Raw genomic sequence first — 17,954 nt, 5'->3', positions numbered from 1 at the left:
TTTAATTTTCAAAAATAGCATGTCTTTAACCAAACTTTGATCATGCGAACTTATCGTATGTAATTCTCATGTATTTCAATAAACTTATCGTATGAACTTACATTCGAAAGTTGAATGAATCTTACCGTATGTAACTCTCTGTAGTTATTAAAGAAATTAAAATTATTATCCATGTAACTTTGATTGAATCACTATGGTTTCGCTTAAAAGAAAACCAAACTTTGATCGTAATGAGTTTGTTTGCCTCTTTGGTTAGTTTAAAAGGGTTTCACTTGGGCATATATCAGTAAATGACTAGCCTACTCAAAAAAAAAAAAAAAAACACTATTCTGATAAGACTATCAGCAGAAACAAAAAAAAACTATATATTCACTTACAGTCTTGCTTAGTGCACATTGAAAATTCTAATCTCACAAAATAAATATTTGATGGAGTTGCAACTAAAGAATTTTTTTTACTTGCATCTGAAAATCAATCATTTTATACCACACACATACTTGCATAATCTATCTGTTTAGGATATGAAAACCAATTTATCAATGACGTATCATTTTCTATTTTACCTTTAATCTTTTTTTTTGTTGAACCAAATTTTACCTTTAATCTTGAATTAGAAAAAATTATATCGATTGAACAATTCAATAACCGTTATGCAACAATTATTTTGCTTAGTTCAGACTCCATTTACTTTCAAAAATGATGAAATTAACTAAGGTGAGACTCTGTTTATGTAGTGTGTATATATATATATATATATATATGTGAATGCTTTGAGGCTGCATCTGATTGGTGAGACTGTATTCTTCTCAATTGAAGCATATCTCAACTTTTACTCTCTATCGACTACTTTTTAGGGGATTCTCAGAACCCCGATCGTTCACAATTGACACATTTAACACCCAAAATTTCTCTCTCTAAATTATACAAACAACCAAGCTCAAATAAGACAGTGAACATCGAAGTTGAAGAACATATATAACGATAAATACCTTAATAGAAAAAAAACAGATAATCTACATCAGTATTCTCTCTTTCATTTATTGCAAAAACCGACCACTTCATAATTTATATCCATGCATCTTGCTCGAATACGTGAAAACTCAGACTTCATTTAAAGCTTAGTATTTCACCTTCTTTTAACTTTTCGTCTCTAAACTTCCTAACACAATAGAATAACTAAATAAAAGATGAATCTAGGAGAGGCTACTAGCCTACTACATCTTTCTCCTTGAGCTCACAAAGTTAAATTCAATCAGTAAATCTAGAAAATTTACAAGGAGGGATGCTGGTTTACTAAAACTAGAAGTGGTGAGTAGAAGAAGAAACCTACTTGATGAACCACCAGTTTGCGCTAAGACGTCAACGTGAAATCAAAATGACCTTAGTAGCCTCCCTGCATCCGAATATATAACCCATCGTCAGGAAACTAATTTTTTTTCTTGCTTTCTGTAATGGAGGAAATACACTCAATTGAAGACATGTAGAAAGAGTTTTATGTTAAAAACTTAAAACGAGTGAATTTAGTTCGATTTAGCATCACAACGAAGTACTCGCCGAGTCAGTTTCCCACATATGCAGGTTACATGCAAGAAGTTCACTTCGTTTTGTTAATTAGAGTTTTGAGATAGTTACAACCATGGGATCAAGTCAATCTTTGGTCAAATAAGTAAAGGCAGGGAATGTAGCTAAAAAACAATTTGTATGTTTGCTTTTATGAAATATATAAGCTCGAAAAAAACATTCATAACGGTATTGTGATTCATAGATTAATAGTATACGTAAAACATTACCTTTCAGGGGCCAGGATTGCCACCTGCATAACCACCGCTATATGCAAGGTTAAATAGCACGTTTCTGCGTTTATCGGTACCCATCCGAATCTTGAATTTTTTAGCAATGGCCTCCACTTGGTCACCACTCACATAGTCCAATTCCCTAACACATCGCCTCTTGATGTCTTTTAGTAATTGTTTGGAGGGTACAAATCCTGCAATTATCTGTAATTACCCGCGTATTAGTTACTCCAAACAAACAATGAGGCGTGGAACATATGACAGGTTGGAGAAAGAAGAAACATACCATCTCATCAATCACCGAAAGAGCAGCCTTTTGATCCTTGTTGATGACATGCGCATTTACAAGCATTTCATACGACTTTGCATTTGGTTTGATACCCAAGCCTGATAAGTGTTCAAGTACTTTCGCAGCTTCAGTCGACTGCAACAATAAAATGCAATGTCTCAGTGTATATACACGTGCTAAATGGTTCTCTACAAAATTGAAAAGGCACAAGGATATAATGTAGAAAGATAAATGTACAGACTGAAATGAGAAAGTAAAGTAAATTTCCCTACTTTCTTGAACTTCCCAAAGGCGCACATGAGAGCATTATATGAATGGATGTCAGGGGTTAACCCAAAAGAGCCATTAATGGACTCAAAAGTTTGGTAGGCGCGGTCAAGGTCCCAGATGTTTGCACAACCTAATATTATACAGTTGAGAGCGGCGACAGACTTGTAAGGAGGATCTGCACGACTCAAAGTCTCCAATTGAAAATATACCTGCAGAGTTACAGAAAAAACAATGTCGCACATCACATCATAACCTTGAATATAGTAGATAAATTCTAACTGTGAAACCAATATATGAGAAGTGATTACTAATTCACTTTTTTCATATATTTGCATTGTAAAACCCCACTAATCATATATTGTGTGGACATCTAAAGGCATACATTTCCTGCTTAGAGATTCAAACATATTGATCTCAGACCTCCTATACTCTAATTTCGATCATTTCCCTGCAGCCTACTGAGCTAGAGATAAAAATCAGATAAGGTATTCATTAGTTATCATATATAAATATACATCTTTTCTTCTCACTTCACCATTATTCGATAAGAGATATATCCTTATTTACTAGGTGACTTACGAGAGTCAAGTCCACATTTTACCTGATCCAGAATTTTTAAGAGAATTTACGTATCTTACGGTTACGGGAAGCATTCCATCATAGTTTAGTCCTGCTAACTCATCTTTCAACCTTCACCATTTGATTCAGATGAGAATGAAATGTAATACATTATCTAGTATCTAATATTCATTTGGAGCCTCTTACAAGCATACAAATTGAAATCAATGCACAACACTACAAATATGATCTTGATCATAAATATGTATAACTATTACGCCATTAAAAGAAAGTATGCACACATACTGAATCTTTAAAGAAAGAAACATGTTAGAATCATATGACAGTAGGAAAGCAGAAATGTCTAAAGATGGAAAGATGCAATTACCAAGTCCAATGTCTCGAAACCATTCTTAGTACATGCCACCACTAGTGGATGTAGAGCGTTAAATGGACAGAACAAATGTTCTGCTTCCATACTAGAATCCCCAGCATAAGCCATTTCAAACTCTCGCAAGGTACTAAAAGCCTTTTGTAGGTTTCCAAGTGATGAATAAGCATATAGCGCCCCAAGGTAAGATTCCGCACAAGGAGCTCTCTTGTTACGTAGTGAGCGTTTCAAGATGGCCCATGATGCCTCCAGCAAAGTATTATCATATGTTCTACCAGCACTTCCAAGTGCCGAGACAACCAATCCTTCATCAACGGCGAGAAGCACAGGAGGTCTTGCAGTCTCACTGCTAGCAATCAACCTGGCAAGATATTCCAAGCCATAGAAAGCTAACTTGCTGTGGTCCTCTTTCAACGCAACATCAGAAATGTAGTTAGCCAAGTTCCAGCTTGGACATAAAGATTTATTCTGATCCATTTTCTGATCAAACCAATGAGAGGAAAAAAAATTAAATACATTAAATCGGTAGGTGCAGGTCCAGTGTCACATCTTACAAACAGATTGGAATTAAAATCTTGAATAGTTAGTTACCTTGCACCTCTCAATGATGGATGCCAATGTATCCAATCTCCCCAAAGAAACACAACTCCGAACACATTCAGTGAATACTCTCATTGACACCACATAACCAGATTTTAGGGTCAAGTCTAAATATTTTAAGGCTGCGTCGATTTGGTTCGTCAAAAATAGCATCCCCGTAACCAACTCATAAGATTCATCATCAGGTTTGGATTCCTTTCCTGTCTGCAGCATCCTGGCATTCATCAATCAACGATCCAAACCATCATAAAGCTAATACCATTAACTACAAATCCTACTGCGCTATTAAACGAGAAGAAAGAAAACCGAGACTTAAGAATGGCACCAAATGGCATACATTCTTCTACATCTTCATAAATTTGCAATTCAGCCAAAAGATAGCCCTACAGCATTGCCACAAGATGCATGTCCATACTTGAACGACAGTCTGAAACTTGAGAAGAGTTTGAAAAGCAAAAAACACAAACTTCGCGGAATCAAAGAGTGCTCGTCTTTTATGTATTTTCTCCAAAAATTTGATAGTGATATTTATTCATAACGTTTTGTGATGATGGGTGGTAGGTGAAGGTGATGCAATTGATTGTAATACGAGCATAAACCAAAGGAAACAAGCTACTTTTTTATGTATAGAAAATCGGAAAATTTATGGCTCTACTATGTATACAGTTTTACACGTATATAATATAGTAGGTCAAATAAGAATTCCACAAAATATTTCCTATTAAATGGTCTCATCAATCACCTAGAATCAACTAAGAATTTCTCGCATATTACATCATATATATTTTCGTAAATCTATTGAACACAAATAAGGTAACGTTTGAATCATTTAAACCCCAAGTTAACAAGCATCTACAATCTGATAAAATAGAATTTAACGATCAATTCGATACCAAAAATAATTAAAACTTGGAATCGAAATCATACCGTTCGATCAATTTCTCAGCAGCTTGAGTCTCTCTAGCTTGATACATTGCCTTCAAAACCATATTAAAAGAGGCAGTATTTGGCGTAATATTGTAATCATCCATTTTCCCAACAAGACCAAGCAACTCACTAGCAGAAGCACCATTCATTATGTTTGCTCTCAAGTAATGGTTATACAAGTTCACATCAGGTTTATTAGGTTTCCCATTGTTATCCAAACACCTAATCCAAAATTCAAACAACTGTTTCATATCATTCCACCTTTGAGAAGTCATCCAATCAGCAAAAACATTCATAAGTGATTCAACATCTAGGGTTTCAGATAAAGTTTGGATTTTAGCAAATGGGGTTTGTTGGATTAGACCTAACGGAACAAGAGATTGAGCAGAAGCTGGATTAGGGATAGGGGTTCTCCAGTTTTCATGATAAAGAGGACTACCGGAAGATGGATTTGGGGGTAATGGAGTAGAAGAAACAGTCGGAGGAGAAGAAGAAGGTGGAATTGATGATGAAGGTTCAGCAATTTGAGGCTCTTGTGAGAGGAAAGTAAAAGTAGAGATTGTTCTAAATGAATTAGGGTTTAAGGTTTTGATAAATGACCCAGTTTTGGTGAGGATTGAGAATGACGCCATAAGTGATGATCTATCTGGTTCAGAGATTGAACATGGAGATCGCCGGGGAAAGGGCAATTGAGATTTCTAGGGTTAATCACCAGTGTGTTTCGTCGTCGCTGGTATTTTTTAGGGTTGTTTATTGGGATGGGGAAAATGCCACTTCACCCAGTAGGCGTTTAGCTTGAAATGGAGGTATTTTCGTTATTTTTGAATACTGGATTAGGTGATATTGTATGTTGTCGTTCACATTATTATCTTGCTCCCACATTTAGTTGGGCAGTTAGAGCATCTCCAATGGGACACTCAATCTCTAACACTTAGAGTGCCACATAGATTTTTTGGAGTTTTTGATAAAAAATCATCTCCAATGGAACACTTTATTAGACACTCTAATATGAGGTGGGAACATTTATTATAGAGTGTCTAGAGAGAGAAACTCTAAAATGAGAGTGTCTACTTGAGACTCTCTAAGTGTTACTTTTAAATTTCAACCAATAGAAAATCTTGCTTTTCAACTACTTTTTATCTATTGAATTGAAAAAGGACATGTGTATTAAGTGTAGACACTTTAGAGATCTCCATTGGAGACCAACAAAAATTAGAGTGTCTCTATATTGACATTTAGGAAAGAGAATCTCTATTGGCCCTTGACAACTAGGACTTTTAGAGTGTTTGTTAGAGCATCTCCAATGGGACACTCTAATAAACACTCTAAAAATCTAGTTGTCAAGTGTCAAATAAAGATTCTCTTTCCTAGTGTCAATATAGAGACACTCTACATTTGTTTGGTCTCCAATGGAGATCTTTAAAATCTCTTACTTAATACACATGTCCCTCTTCAATTCAATAGATAAAAAGTAGTTGAAAAGCAAAATTTTCTATTGGTTGAAATAATAAAGTAACACTTAGAGAGTCTCAAGTAGACACTCTCATTTTAGAGTTTCTCTCTCTAGACACTCTATAATAAATATGTCCAACTCATAATAGAGTGTGTAACAAAGTGTTCCATTGGAGATAATTTTTTAACAAAAACTCCAAAAAGTCATATGTGGCACTCTAAGTGTTAGAGATTGAGTGTCCCATTGGAGATGCTCTTGGAGTGTCTCATTGGAGATGCTCTTAGGCCTCCTAATTACAATGAACTAAAATTTGGACAATGTGGGAGACCCCAATCGGTCAAGAGTTATTGGGAGATAGAAATCGTCTAACCAATTAGGGTCGGCCCCTTCGCTTCATCATAGATGAAATAATCTACGAACAAAATCAATCTCAGAACAATCTATGGACAAAGTCAATCTCAACTTCGTCAGAGTTAATTTGTGAGACCAGGAACACAAGTCATTTCAAATTATTTTAGATAATTTAATTCAAATTAATTTATGTTTTGTTCAGATAGATAGGTTCATACTCAACCATTTAGACGAGTCACATGAACGAGCCAGAAACAAAAAATTGAGAAATTTAAACATCGAATTAAAAATATTCGATATTCCTCTTATCTATGCAAGTAATACAGGTAGTATTCATGGAACAAAGAAAGTGTTAGCATTTGACATGACTTGCACCTACAAACAGTATGAATTCAAGTTCTTGATTTTCGCCAAACTTCAAAATGTTTTATCAATCAAATCTTGAACTTAACTGCAACCTCTAAATGAATCTCTAAGAACAATCTCATCCAGATTTCTACCTGCACAGTATGAATGGGGAAATAAAAATCAGAACATTAAACAACATGAAGACGGTTCATAACATTCATACTCTTGGTTATGTGTGTGCGTGTGTGTTTATGGTCATGTAGAATACCAGATGCTCGTATTCGATAATCAGATACTTGTTATATAGTAGCAGACACTCAAAAGGAAATAAGTTGAGGTTTTCGTACGTTCATCTCGCGTGTCCTTGCAGAAAACCATATTAGGTGTAGCACACTACGTTAAAATGTCATTTGTTACATAATGAACCAAATAAGTAAGAAGAAAAATGTGTAGTTTTTTGTCCTCGTCTTCGAATTCTTAGATTGATGTACCCGAGACCTTCTACCTGTGTCAAATACTAATGCCCGTTCCAGTGTCTATGTTACATAGGTCAGGTTACTTTTTAGAGGCTCATGCAAAACAAAACAAAACATTATGAACGAAAAGATTATCCAAGATTCGAACTTTACCTATAAATACTATTTTGATCATCCGATCCTCTTCTTGCTGCCATTTGCGAGCTGGGACAATCTCATATATTTCTCTTACAGCCTGTTCCAACATTGAAGACATAAAAAATTCAGGAATCGAGCATTTCTCGAGATAGATATAACAGTAAAATGAAAGAAACCTATGAAATATAGGAAAATAATGATCGTCGACAAATTTGGACTAGAAGCTTAAGAAACTGTGTGTGTATAGCTAAAATTAGACTAAAGACATGAAGATAGTTTCGATGAGCGTCAAGGTTGATATAGAGAAACCACCATAATTTTCATTATTCTAAAAGACATAATAGAATATTTGTTCATAATCAAGAACCAGAGGAATGGATAAGGGGAAGATAAAAAGGAGAGGTGATGAAAATGCACAGCTTCTTGTTCACGCAAATGTGAGCACGAGGCTAGAGCTATGATGCTAATGTGGCTAGCCTTAATTTGTGCGTTTTAGTAATACTTTCTTACCAGATCAGCTTTGTTTATTTTTCTCGCAATGAAGAATAGGTAGTTAAAAGAACTATTGTGAGAAAATACTTGTTTTTTTTATCTTGGTGTGAAGCTTCAGTCTAGAACTTAAAAAATCTACCTGTATTGTATGAAGTTGGTCGGAGTTTCGTACATTTAAAACCCCTTTGCAGCGATACACATCCATATTATATTTCTTCTCCCAAAGTATCTCCTCAAGCCATAACCGAACCTGGAAAAGGAAACTGAATTCAAACATAGCACATTGATCACTCTACAACCTAACTGAGACTATTATCAAATGGTACAGAAGTAAAGAAAATGAAAGCAAAAAAAAAAAGTCAAAAATCAGTCTCACCCATAAAAGAAAATAGAATTAAGTAGGACCTACTGCTTAACAACATCACAAATTAATCGCCAGAATGATCACTCCAGCTGGAGAATTACTAAAATGTTTACAACTTTGGAACTCAAAGGCGTAACACGCTTGCCAGAGAAAAACCTAGAAGCAAGCAATACACAGAACCTTTATGGCAGTATGGCTAATCTACGAGGAAGTGCTATATCCTAGACCATAATATATAGCAAGTTAACGAATAAATAATTTGCAATCTTTAAGCTGACTCAAAATTAATGGAAGCACGCTGTTTGTAGTGCTGCCAAAAGCAAACAAATCGTTCATGTATAAAGCTATGGCTACTGAGATATGTATAACAGCTTTTATGAAGAAATGGAGTTACCTTATCAAGATCAACCTGGCTTTGCTCACATATGCACAAAGTTCGCACGCTACTGTCATGAAGATTGTTGGTTGGTAGTGACTGATTTTCCTTGACCAGTGCTTCTAAGTGAGCAAGATGCTGAGAAGAATATAACCACATAAAGTAAATGAAAATATCATTTGGAAGGTAAGAACAAAACTTCAATGACTCAATATTACTTGTCTAATGAATTCTTTTATAACTTACTGTAGCATCATATGCCCTACGGTCAAATATTTGAGATAAGTCTACTTGGCATCTGACTGAGTGAATGACATCAGCTAGTGAATTAATCTTATGAATCTCATTTTCTAGTTCCTCTATAGAACCTGAGACAGCAGATTCTGAAGCTTCGGGAGAAATCAAATCAACCTTGTTAAGAAGTATCACATCCTACAACAAAGAAAAACTATCACCATGTATCATAAGTCTATCAAGATGCAGATTACGGAGGAAAATACAAGTATTACTCATATGACAAAAAGAAATTATTCTGCATTTGCTGATACACGATATCACCTCATCCTAAAAATGGAACTTTGAGTTTAGCATCCATGGACTGCTTAAATAAAAAGAATAAAAAGCTCATGGCACTTACTGCAAATGCTATTTGGAGATAGGCTTCAGGGAATGAAGAAGAATCACGATGCTGTCTGAGCTGATCCCGGAGGTTCTTGGCATCAGCAACCTATTTGTATAGCAAACACACGAATATTAAGAGACTATCAATCCATCTCATCTTAAAAGTTCATTTGGTCGAGGAAACTAAATGGGACTATACTCTGAAAATAGAAAACTGGTCCCATTCCGAAATCTAAAGCTAGATAAAATAGTATAAGCAGGAGAGATGGAAACTAACAGTAATAATAGCGTCAAGTTTGACAGCTGATTCTAGTTGATCATCTAACCAAAGAATAGAAGCAAGAGGTGCTGGGTTGGCCAACCCTGTTGTTTCCAAGAGTATATGATCAAGTCTGTGTCGCATAACAACAAATATTCATTATAACTTCTGCTTTGAAACACTGCCAGAAACTGAAATTCTCTCTGAAAAAGCAACACACTTGAAAGGTTCTATATAAATGAAATATCACAGTTAATAACAACAGTAAAGGGGACTAGACCCATAACCACCACATTATGCATGTAAGATTGAAATTCATAATCAACTATCCACTATAGCAGTCGTTTTTAATCTTAACAACATCGCCTTAAAGTTGTTAGAGTATGTACAAATTAGTCTGAGTTTGGAATTGCTTTCGTGGTAAAAGTACATTTCACATAATTTTTCAATAGAAAGTCGTTCCATGAGAAAAATATTGAAGTACTTTGCCACAACTAACTCTTTCCAAAGCAGGTAACTCTTTTGGAAGCAGGTTCTGAGAATGTGTCCAAATGGTGCTTCTCAAAGCTGCTTCATTTCAAAGTTTAGTTTCAGAAAAGCGAAGTGAGAAGTATTAAAAAATTATCTTCAAATAATACCAAGGCAAGTAGTTCAAGGGATTCATAGTTTAGTACCACTTTGAAAACGAACCATATGAGACATTTCTTTGAAAAGAGAATGGAAAGAAAAGGAAAAAATCAACGTTTCAACGACGATTCACGAATATAACATTGAAATCGTTAAAAGGTCAACAGTCAACGTGCAATACAACAATGGTACGTGTATCTGACTCATTTCTCTAAGAATAAGTTGCAGTTGAGATGACGATTAAATAATAATGCATACACAATTTATATTTACTATAATTGGAAATGTAGTCTATTTAAGGTCATGTTTGACACGCGTGATAGTAATATGATTACCATGAGTAGCAATCTTGTAATGTGATTCCTGATAGTCGCCGTACCTAACTGTATTGTTTGGTTTAATCAAGAATATGATTGGTAAAGATCAATTTTGTCCGTAGATTATTTGATTGACGATTCCAAGCAAAAGGGGATCACAAACCCCACCCACCCAACGGGTTTGGAATTTCCTGTGGAGAAGGAATAACTTTCCCCCTTGGAATGTGATTCATGATGCACTCCCATGCACCAAACACCATTATAGAACGTGATTACCAAAACGTGGTTCCTGGTAATCGCATTTCGTTCCCGCATGGAAACATGGCCTAATTGAATTGAAAAAACTCTGCGCACTAATGGAGGATAAAAAACTGAATTACCTCTCTTTCCTCTGTATGAGTTGCTCTAGGGCTTGAACTAAACTGTGTTTGACAGTACAACAAACACACCCATTTGCTAACTCTACCCATTCTTCAAAAACTGTTCCACTATCTCCTTCATTAATCATTGCCCTTTCAACTCCAATCTCTTCCCCAAACTCATTCAAAATTACAGCTATCTTCTTCCCGTGTTTAGCACTCAAGATGTAATTAACCAGCTGAAATTAGAAAATACCCAATCATCATATCCATTAAACATCATTACAGGAGATTAAAACGAGATTAAGTTCTAATTACAACACACTTCATTTCAATATCAATAACCAAATTATGAATAATTAATGCAAATTTGTTAACTGGTGGCGGATATTGGATTAAATCAAAATCCGATAAACGAACTAAACATCATTGAAGATGAACTTACGGTGGATTTCCCAGCACCAAGATAACCAGTGATGACGGTGACACCGACAGAATCTTCGCCTGATTCTCGCCGTTTTACTTCAGGTTCTTCTTGATGAGTTAAAAGATTCGAAACTGTGGTTTCTTCAATTTGAATAGCTAGAGGTGGAGTTTCGTCATCGTCCTCCATTATCAAACCCTAAAAATCAGCAGAAGAGAGAGAGAAAGAAGGGGTTTTAGCGCGTTTTTTTTGTTTATAGCGTAACGTTGTAGTCGTTGATCTTTTCTTGATCGCTTTACTGTTATAGGGAAGTTTTAAAGGCCCCTCAAATAAGTGGTAAGAGCGCCCCGATACCTCCTTTCTTTTTTTAGTTCGACTGTCAGGTAATAGACGACTCTAAATGGGTGGTTTAGGCCCAAATTTTGTTATCAAATTCGGTCTAAGATCCACCAAATTTAACTCAAACGTTTTCCGTTGAAATCGGTGAATTGAGCCCAAATTTTATTACAAAATTCGACTCAATATCTACTGAATTATTCAACACCAATATTTTTAAGCTGAAATTGTCGAATTCGGTGGACTTGAGCAACAATTTGTATCAAAATTCAGTGAGAGTCCACCGATTTAAGTTTTATTCAATAGTTCTCGGGTCCTATGAGATATGTGAAGGTCGGTGTTTTGGGGAAACAAGACTAGTCTCCGAGGAAAAAGATGAAAATAAAAAATAAAACACAAACCAAAAACACCCTTAGCATCGCCGGCAAAATGTCGCCGACCGAAGGTGTCCGACGCCAACCGAATTCTTATATCTCTCTCTTTCTCCTGTCTCTCTCTCTTTTCTTCTCGTTCTCTTCTCTCCCTCTCTAACTCCGGCGAAAGAGAAACCCTTTAGCTGGATTTCTGGTTTTCAGACGACCAGACGAGATCTGGTCTCGTCTAATTCAAACGAAACCAGATGAGACCTGGTCCGATTTCTAGAAGAACCAGGTCTCGTCTAGTTCAGACGAAACCAGATGAGACCTGGTCTGATTTCCAAACGAAACCAGATCGATTTCGTCTGAAAACTAGGGTTCCGGCGAAGGGGTTCCTCCCCTTCGCCGGAGATATAGAGAGGGGAGAGATGAGAGAGAGAGAGAGAGAAGAGAGAGATGAGAGAGAGAAGAAGAAGTGTTGCCGGGTGAATCTCGCCGAAGTTTACAGTGATGGTCGTCGGAGTTTACAATGAAGGTCGCTGGAGTTTATGGTGAAAGTGGGAGAGGAAGAAGAGGGAAGAAGCTGAAAAAATAAGTGTTTGGAAGAAACAAAAAGTTTTTGTTTCTACTTGTGTGAACTTGAGCCGATTTTGTAAGTTGTTTCCACTCCACCGATTTTAAATTAGAAAAAACTCGTAGGAGTGCCTATTTCGAGAGGAGGCGCTTTTAACCATTTCCGTAGTAGATGTTAATTACCGGAGGCCAGAAAACACTTTCTGAAGGCACCCGGCCCCTTTACAGTGAAGTCGATTTCAATTCACTTTTTTCTCTCTCTCTCTCTCTCTATTTTTCTGGTCTTCTCTTTATTTCTCTCTCTCTCTCTCTAGGTAAACGAATTCAAAGGGGGTTTTTACTTGTTCTCGTGATCGGACAAGTTGCAGAAAAGGGTTAGTTTCAGAATCTCAAACCCTTTTTGTTTTTGGATTTTATTATATTGTTTGATCGTGATTTAGCTTATCTTTGTTCATTGTTCTGAGATTTGATTGATTCAATTTCTACTTATTTTTAGATTTAATTCATGGTTTTTATGATTCAAGGTCGTTTGTTTTTTCACTTTAGATTAGATCTTTAGTGCTTAAAATCGATAAGTAAATGTTTAAGATCGTGTATTGAATTTGGGGTAGGAAAATTTAGGGTTTTTAAATGATAAATTGGGAGAGAGAAGTGTGAAACTAAATGGTTTAATTAATCATTAATTCTATTTAGGTTAGGAAAACGTTTCGATGTGAAAATAAAGTATTTCTTCAGGGAAAGTTTAAATACGATCAGCCTTATTTCAACTCGAGTCAGATCTTAGACTGTTTGTGTTTCTCTGACTCGCCAGGAAACGGTGGTTTGCGATGATTTTGGGTCCATTTGATTCAAACAATTCATATTCATACAAGTCAGATTCAGACAATAAGAACGAAAAAAACGCACCTTCATTACGTGTTTCTTTTGATTGTGGATAAAGTAGCTACTTGTGCGCTTGTTGATTAATTTGAATATTATTAGTCATCTCCATATACATATTTTCCTTACTAAATACTAGGGCATGATAAGCAAAGATTTACTGAATTACGGGTTTCTACGTAATAACTTTTCGTAGTATATATTTGTTCTCCATTCATCGTTTCTCTATCGGCTATTCTTGAAATGACACTAGATTGCTAGGTAGGTGTCGACTGTGTTGAATACACATGATCAGTTACTGCTTTATTGGGTTGATATTAGATTACGAGGAATAAGATCATTTTAACCTTTAGACTGAACTAAGATGGAAACCTCACGAGATTTCAATATTAATAAGTTCTTGCAGATCCCTATCAGTTCACCCATACAATTTAGGTTTATCTTCGGGTAACCACAATAATATAGGCATATATATGTGTCAGAATTAAGTTTAGTCAAATATTGAAGTATGGTTTCATTTTGCTACCGTTCTTTTTTTGTGTGTCGTTCAATTGTAAGTAAATTTTAACAGATCACCTTCTTTTATTTCTTCTTTTGTGATATTTGCCCAAGGATATCTTGAATTGCTATGATATGCTCGTATGCACTTTAACATTGTAATTATGCATTAAATTTGATGTAATTTATGTTGTTCTTCTTTCCTCTTGTAACGTGCTTAATCGGTTTGTGTTGTTATAATAGTACTAATGGGTTAACTATCGCTGTCTTGCAATATGTCTCTAGGAAGGTGTCTTTGAGACTCCGTCATAGCACTTCAAAGGATTAGAGTAATTCCACATTCTGAATTCCGTAGCAGATAACAATATTTTGAGACACTATAGAAGCAGTTCGGGCCAACCTTGAAATCGGTTCTATTGCTGTTCGACCATTGGAAATACTATTTTGGCCGTGGGAGTTGAAGATGACATTCAGGGAAGTTTTAAAAGCTGTGTTTCCTCTACTAGATGGCAAAGACCTTTCTTCATGTATGCAGGTAAGCAAGCAGTGGAGAGATGTTGCTAAAGATGATTACTTTTGGAAATGCATCTGTGCCAAGAGATGGCCCTCGATCTGTAAGAAACCCTCACCCCTCCCTTTAACCTACCACAAACTCTACATCACCTTCTCAAAAAAAGAGCAACGTCGAAACCTTCTACCCCCGAGATTGTCTTTCGATGACTTGGAATTCTATGTCGATATTTGGGCAGATGACGCATTAGTCTTCTCAGAAGTAGTTCCAGGTGGAGTTCTTAAGACAAAAATCTCAGTAGATGGCATATCTGACATGTTGAGGTATCACCTACAAGGCCCTGAGTATAAGATGACAATCCCTGTCACTCCGAGATTCGCCGTCCCTTTAGGTCAAACAGTCAGTGTCTCTGTGCTTGTTGGACGCAAGGATTCAAATAAGATTGCTCGTATTGTAAACAAATCTTTGTTCGATTACATAGATAGAACATCTCATAGGGCTATTGCTTTCGAGTATCTTGAGTTCTCTCCACTTCATCCCTTCATCTCAGGCATCCGGGCTTGGATTACTTTGTTGTTCACCGAAGAGGGAAACGATTCACTTGTTAGTGTTTTTGGGGTTCAGATGGATTTCTGTGATGTTGCGGACTCTGAGCAAGAGGTTTTGTGGCTCTTAGACATGCTTGATTGGAAGTAAAACGTGTAAACAACTTTTAGGAATGAAATGTTGGTTTGGCCAATGGTAACTGGTAAGCAATACCCATGGGCCGCCGATCTACTGTTCAAACTAGAGCTTCCCTCACGCCTTCAGCCCGTTAAAAAGACGTCTATGACGGTAACAGAGGAGATTATTGGTTCTTAGCTGCTGTTTTGAAGAGAGAAAGAAAACAAGGTATCTTCTTTGCTCTTGTACTATCTGAAAACTCTGAATTGTTGTTTATATTCATCATCTTTGTTGGTCTCATAGCTCTCTGACATAAGTTTGTTTACCAAGGAACTATAGTTCTATTCTATATTGGTTTCTTTCTTTCTACTTCCAGAAACCGATTTTCTTTAAACTTAGGCAATTAATACCGGTGGGAATGCAATGTCGGTATCACAAAGAAACCAAAGTCCTAGAACGTGATTTGTGGTAATCAGATTACTTTAGTTTAACGACTTGTTGGACCCAGAGTAGGATTACAATTTTTTCGTGACTCCTAAACATGGTGTTCGATTATCAATAGGATTAAAGTTTTTGTATCATTTTAAGTAGTCATATTCACAAATTTGCCTAATTTTACATAATCAAGGGAAAAAAAGAAAAGAAAATACTCAACTCACTTTTGAGTTGCCACTATTGTATAAAAAAGAAGATATTATGGAAAAAAAAGATATTATAGAAAAAAAAATTGGAATCTCAATTTCGGGAGGAAGTTGTTAGTCCATCATGTCGTAGCTCCTTCCACCTCTAACCCTTGCTACCACACACTTCGACTTCGAATCCAGTGGAACCTACAAGAACAAAAGCAATGTTATTAACATTCCTTTCGATATTTAAAAAATAAAAGAAAAGAATAAGAAAAAATTTCACCTTTGGGTTAAGTAAACTGTACTCCTCCATGATCCAATGAGTTTTCTTATCTATAGATTTTTGATATTGTCGAATATATGTGAAAGTTAACTTGAGAGCAGATAACTCAATGTTTATATCCCTCCTATCTTTGCAGTTGAATATGGACCTCGAGTCACCATCTGGTTTCCAAAATCCTTCTTCCCCGACGCGTCTCTCCTTAAATTCTTGTTGATCAAACTTTTCCATGTCTACATGAATGAAGAAGAATCTCTCCTTTTCCATGAAATACTCTTTTTCTGCAATCATCAAATATATAAGTAAATAAATCGATGACATGCTATATAGACACTTAAAGTATTAGAGCGACATTGTGACGAGACTTATGTCAAAATCCAAACTGACTGAGACCTAGAATTAGCTTCGAACCATTCGAAAATCGAGACAAGTCAAAAAGTTTGTGAACACTTAAAATTTACTATGTCAAGCTACATTGTGATGAAATATGTATCAAATCGAAACCGATTGAGATTTAGAGTTAGATTCAAATTATTCATAATTTGATATAAATAAAAAAGTATCTAGACACTTAAAAAGTTACTATATCCGAGCTACATTGTAACGAAGCATATATCAAATCGAATTGATTGAGACTTAAGAGTCTCTGGAATAATTCAAAATTCAGATAAGTCAGATTGAACATTAATGGAGACTAGACTCATAATGTAAATCCAAACTGACTGAGATGGGACATACATAAAATCGAAACTGACTGAGACCTAGAATTAGCTTCGAACTATTTCGAAAATTGAGATAAGTCAAAAAGTTTATGAACACTTAAATTTACAATGTGAAGCTACATTGTGATGAAATATGTATCAAATCGAAACCAATTGAGATTTAGAGTTAGATTCAAATAATTCATAATTTGATATAAATCAAAAAGTATCTAGACACTTAAAAAGTTACTATATCCGAGCTACATTGTAACGAAGCATATATCAAATCGAAGAGATTGAGATTTTAGAGTCTCTCGAATAATTCAAAATTCAGATAAGTCAGATTGAACATCAATTGAGACTAGACTCATAAGTTGTCTACGCGTTACGAATTACGATTTCATTAGAAAGAAGTCACAAACCTAATTGAAGAGATTTGCTGCAACACTCTATTAAACTGCTGGGAGGTTTACTATAAAACTCTGATGCATTGATATCTTGAATCCATGGATTTTGGATTTGATCTTCAACCTTGGTAACTAAGCAATGAATCAATTCATCATCAGTAGGGAAAAATCGGTATCCCATTGGAATCTGAATTCCTACTACATTCTCATTATCTTCTTCTTCCTTGACATTAAGCTGATCACTGTTAATGGCTGAGAACAATGTAGTTAAGATGATTAAGATTTCAATTACCATCTCTTTATGAGCTGAAAATCTGAAACTGACCCAAAAGAAAAGAAGAAAAACCCAGTGTTGAAAAGTAAATAGATTTTGATTTGATTGAAGTTTGAGCTCAAAATCTGAAAGATAACTTGATTGAATAGATAAGAAGAAGCAAACCCAGTTATGAAAAGAGGACTCTGATTATGATTTGATTGAATTTTGTATATTTATAGAGAGATGATGGTTGTTAATCCCATCAGAATTATTACTATTTTGAATCAGAGTTCTTTTGAAATTTGTATTAGAAGACACCTGAATGGAGAAGAAGAAGTTTGAACCCTCGGATTTCTGATTAATTGTGATTAAGGATTTCTAATTAATTCCTATCAGGACAATTATTCTGAATTCAGAATCCTTTGAATTTGAAAT

At 35.5% G+C, this 17,954-nt stretch overlaps 4 protein-coding genes across 4 annotated transcripts; 1 reads left to right on the top strand and 3 right to left on the bottom strand.

Moving 5' to 3' along the window:
• Positions 1-962: 962 nt before the first annotated feature.
• On the bottom strand, positions 963-6,652 carry LOC147563266 (Tetratricopeptide repeat (TPR)-like superfamily protein). Its single transcript, XM_086635936.1, has 8 exons — positions 6,568-6,652; positions 4,829-5,731; positions 3,893-4,115; positions 3,299-3,781; positions 2,355-2,561; positions 2,080-2,217; positions 1,791-1,997; positions 963-1,393 (listed from the first exon to the last, which is right to left on the bottom strand). Exons 2-7 carry the CDS (start codon positions 5,458-5,460, stop codon positions 1,794-1,796), a joined length of 1,887 nt encoding a protein of 628 aa, XP_086492062.1. The 5' UTR covers positions 5,461-5,731; positions 6,568-6,652; the 3' UTR covers positions 963-1,393; positions 1,791-1,793.
• Positions 6,653-6,783: 131 nt separating this feature from the next.
• On the bottom strand, positions 6,784-12,804 carry LOC147563265 (Cobalamin biosynthesis CobW-like protein). Its single transcript, XM_086635933.1, has 9 exons — positions 11,455-12,804; positions 11,031-11,248; positions 9,725-9,839; positions 9,464-9,553; positions 9,073-9,258; positions 8,845-8,964; positions 8,226-8,336; positions 7,610-7,691; positions 6,784-7,132 (listed from the first exon to the last, which is right to left on the bottom strand). The coding sequence occupies exons 1-9, from the start codon at positions 11,620-11,622 to the stop codon at positions 7,080-7,082; spliced, it is 1,143 nt and encodes a 380-aa protein (XP_086492059.1). The 5' UTR covers positions 11,623-12,804; the 3' UTR covers positions 6,784-7,079.
• Positions 12,805-14,408: 1,604 nt separating this feature from the next.
• On the top strand, positions 14,409-15,612 carry LOC147563264 (F-box family protein). Its single transcript, XM_086635927.1, has one exon. The coding sequence runs from the start codon at positions 14,539-14,541 to the stop codon at positions 15,280-15,282; it is 744 nt and encodes a 247-aa protein (XP_086492053.1). The 5' UTR covers positions 14,409-14,538; the 3' UTR covers positions 15,283-15,612.
• A 392-nt stretch (positions 15,613-16,004) lies between these two features.
• Positions 16,005-17,558, bottom strand: LOC147563263 (NAC domain-containing protein 45-like). The gene is made up of 3 exons (XM_086657126.1): positions 17,279-17,558; positions 16,159-16,436; positions 16,005-16,079 (listed from the first exon to the last, which is right to left on the bottom strand). The coding sequence occupies exons 1-3, from the start codon at positions 17,556-17,558 to the stop codon at positions 16,005-16,007; spliced, it is 633 nt and encodes a 210-aa protein (XP_086513252.1).
• Between the last annotated feature and the right edge of the window lie 396 nt (positions 17,559-17,954).

The sequence above is a fragment of the Eschscholzia californica genome, unplaced genomic scaffold (genome assembly GCF_041429995.1).
Source record: "Eschscholzia californica isolate CP2 unplaced genomic scaffold, dmEscCali1.0.p SCAF_1, whole genome shotgun sequence".
NCBI lineage: Eukaryota > Viridiplantae > Streptophyta > Magnoliopsida > Ranunculales > Papaveraceae > Eschscholzia > Eschscholzia californica.
Note: the sequence above shows the minus strand (reverse complement) of the source record. Positions and strands in the feature narration are given on the sequence as shown.

Excerpts from the sequence above, each read along its gene's own strand:
- LOC147563266 (XM_086635936.1), bottom strand. The coding sequence starts at position 5,460 with ATGGCGTCATTCTCAATCCTCACCAAAACTGGGTCATTTATCAAAACC. Across the intron at positions 2,218-2,354 it reads CCTTTGGGAAGTTCAAGAAA|TCGACTGAAGCTGCGAAAGT; the intron begins GTAGGGAAATTT and ends TTATTGTTGCAG. Across the intron at positions 1,998-2,079 it reads TTTCGGTGATTGATGAGATG|ATAATTGCAGGATTTGTACC; the intron begins GTATGTTTCTTC and ends GGGTAATTACAG.
- LOC147563265 (XM_086635933.1), bottom strand. The coding sequence starts at position 11,622 with ATGGAGGACGATGACGAAACTCCACCTCTAGCTATTCAAATTGAAGAA. Across the intron at positions 9,840-11,030 it reads CTCATACAGAGGAAAGAGAG|ACTTGATCATATACTCTTGG; the intron begins GTAATTCAGTTT and ends TATGCGACACAG. Across the intron at positions 9,259-9,463 it reads ATCTCCAAATAGCATTTGCA|GATGTGATACTTCTTAACAA; the intron begins GTAAGTGCCATG and ends TCTTTGTTGTAG.
- LOC147563264 (XM_086635927.1), top strand. The coding sequence starts at position 14,539 with ATGACATTCAGGGAAGTTTTAAAAGCTGTGTTTCCTCTACTAGATGGC.
- LOC147563263 (XM_086657126.1), bottom strand. The coding sequence starts at position 17,558 with ATGGTAATTGAAATCTTAATCATCTTAACTACATTGTTCTCAGCCATT. Across the intron at positions 16,437-17,278 it reads CAGCAAATCTCTTCAATTAG|AAAAAGAGTATTTCATGGAA; the intron begins GTTTGTGACTTC and ends TGATGATTGCAG. Across the intron at positions 16,080-16,158 it reads ACAGTTTACTTAACCCAAAG|GTTCCACTGGATTCGAAGTC; the intron begins GTGAAATTTTTT and ends TTGTTCTTGTAG.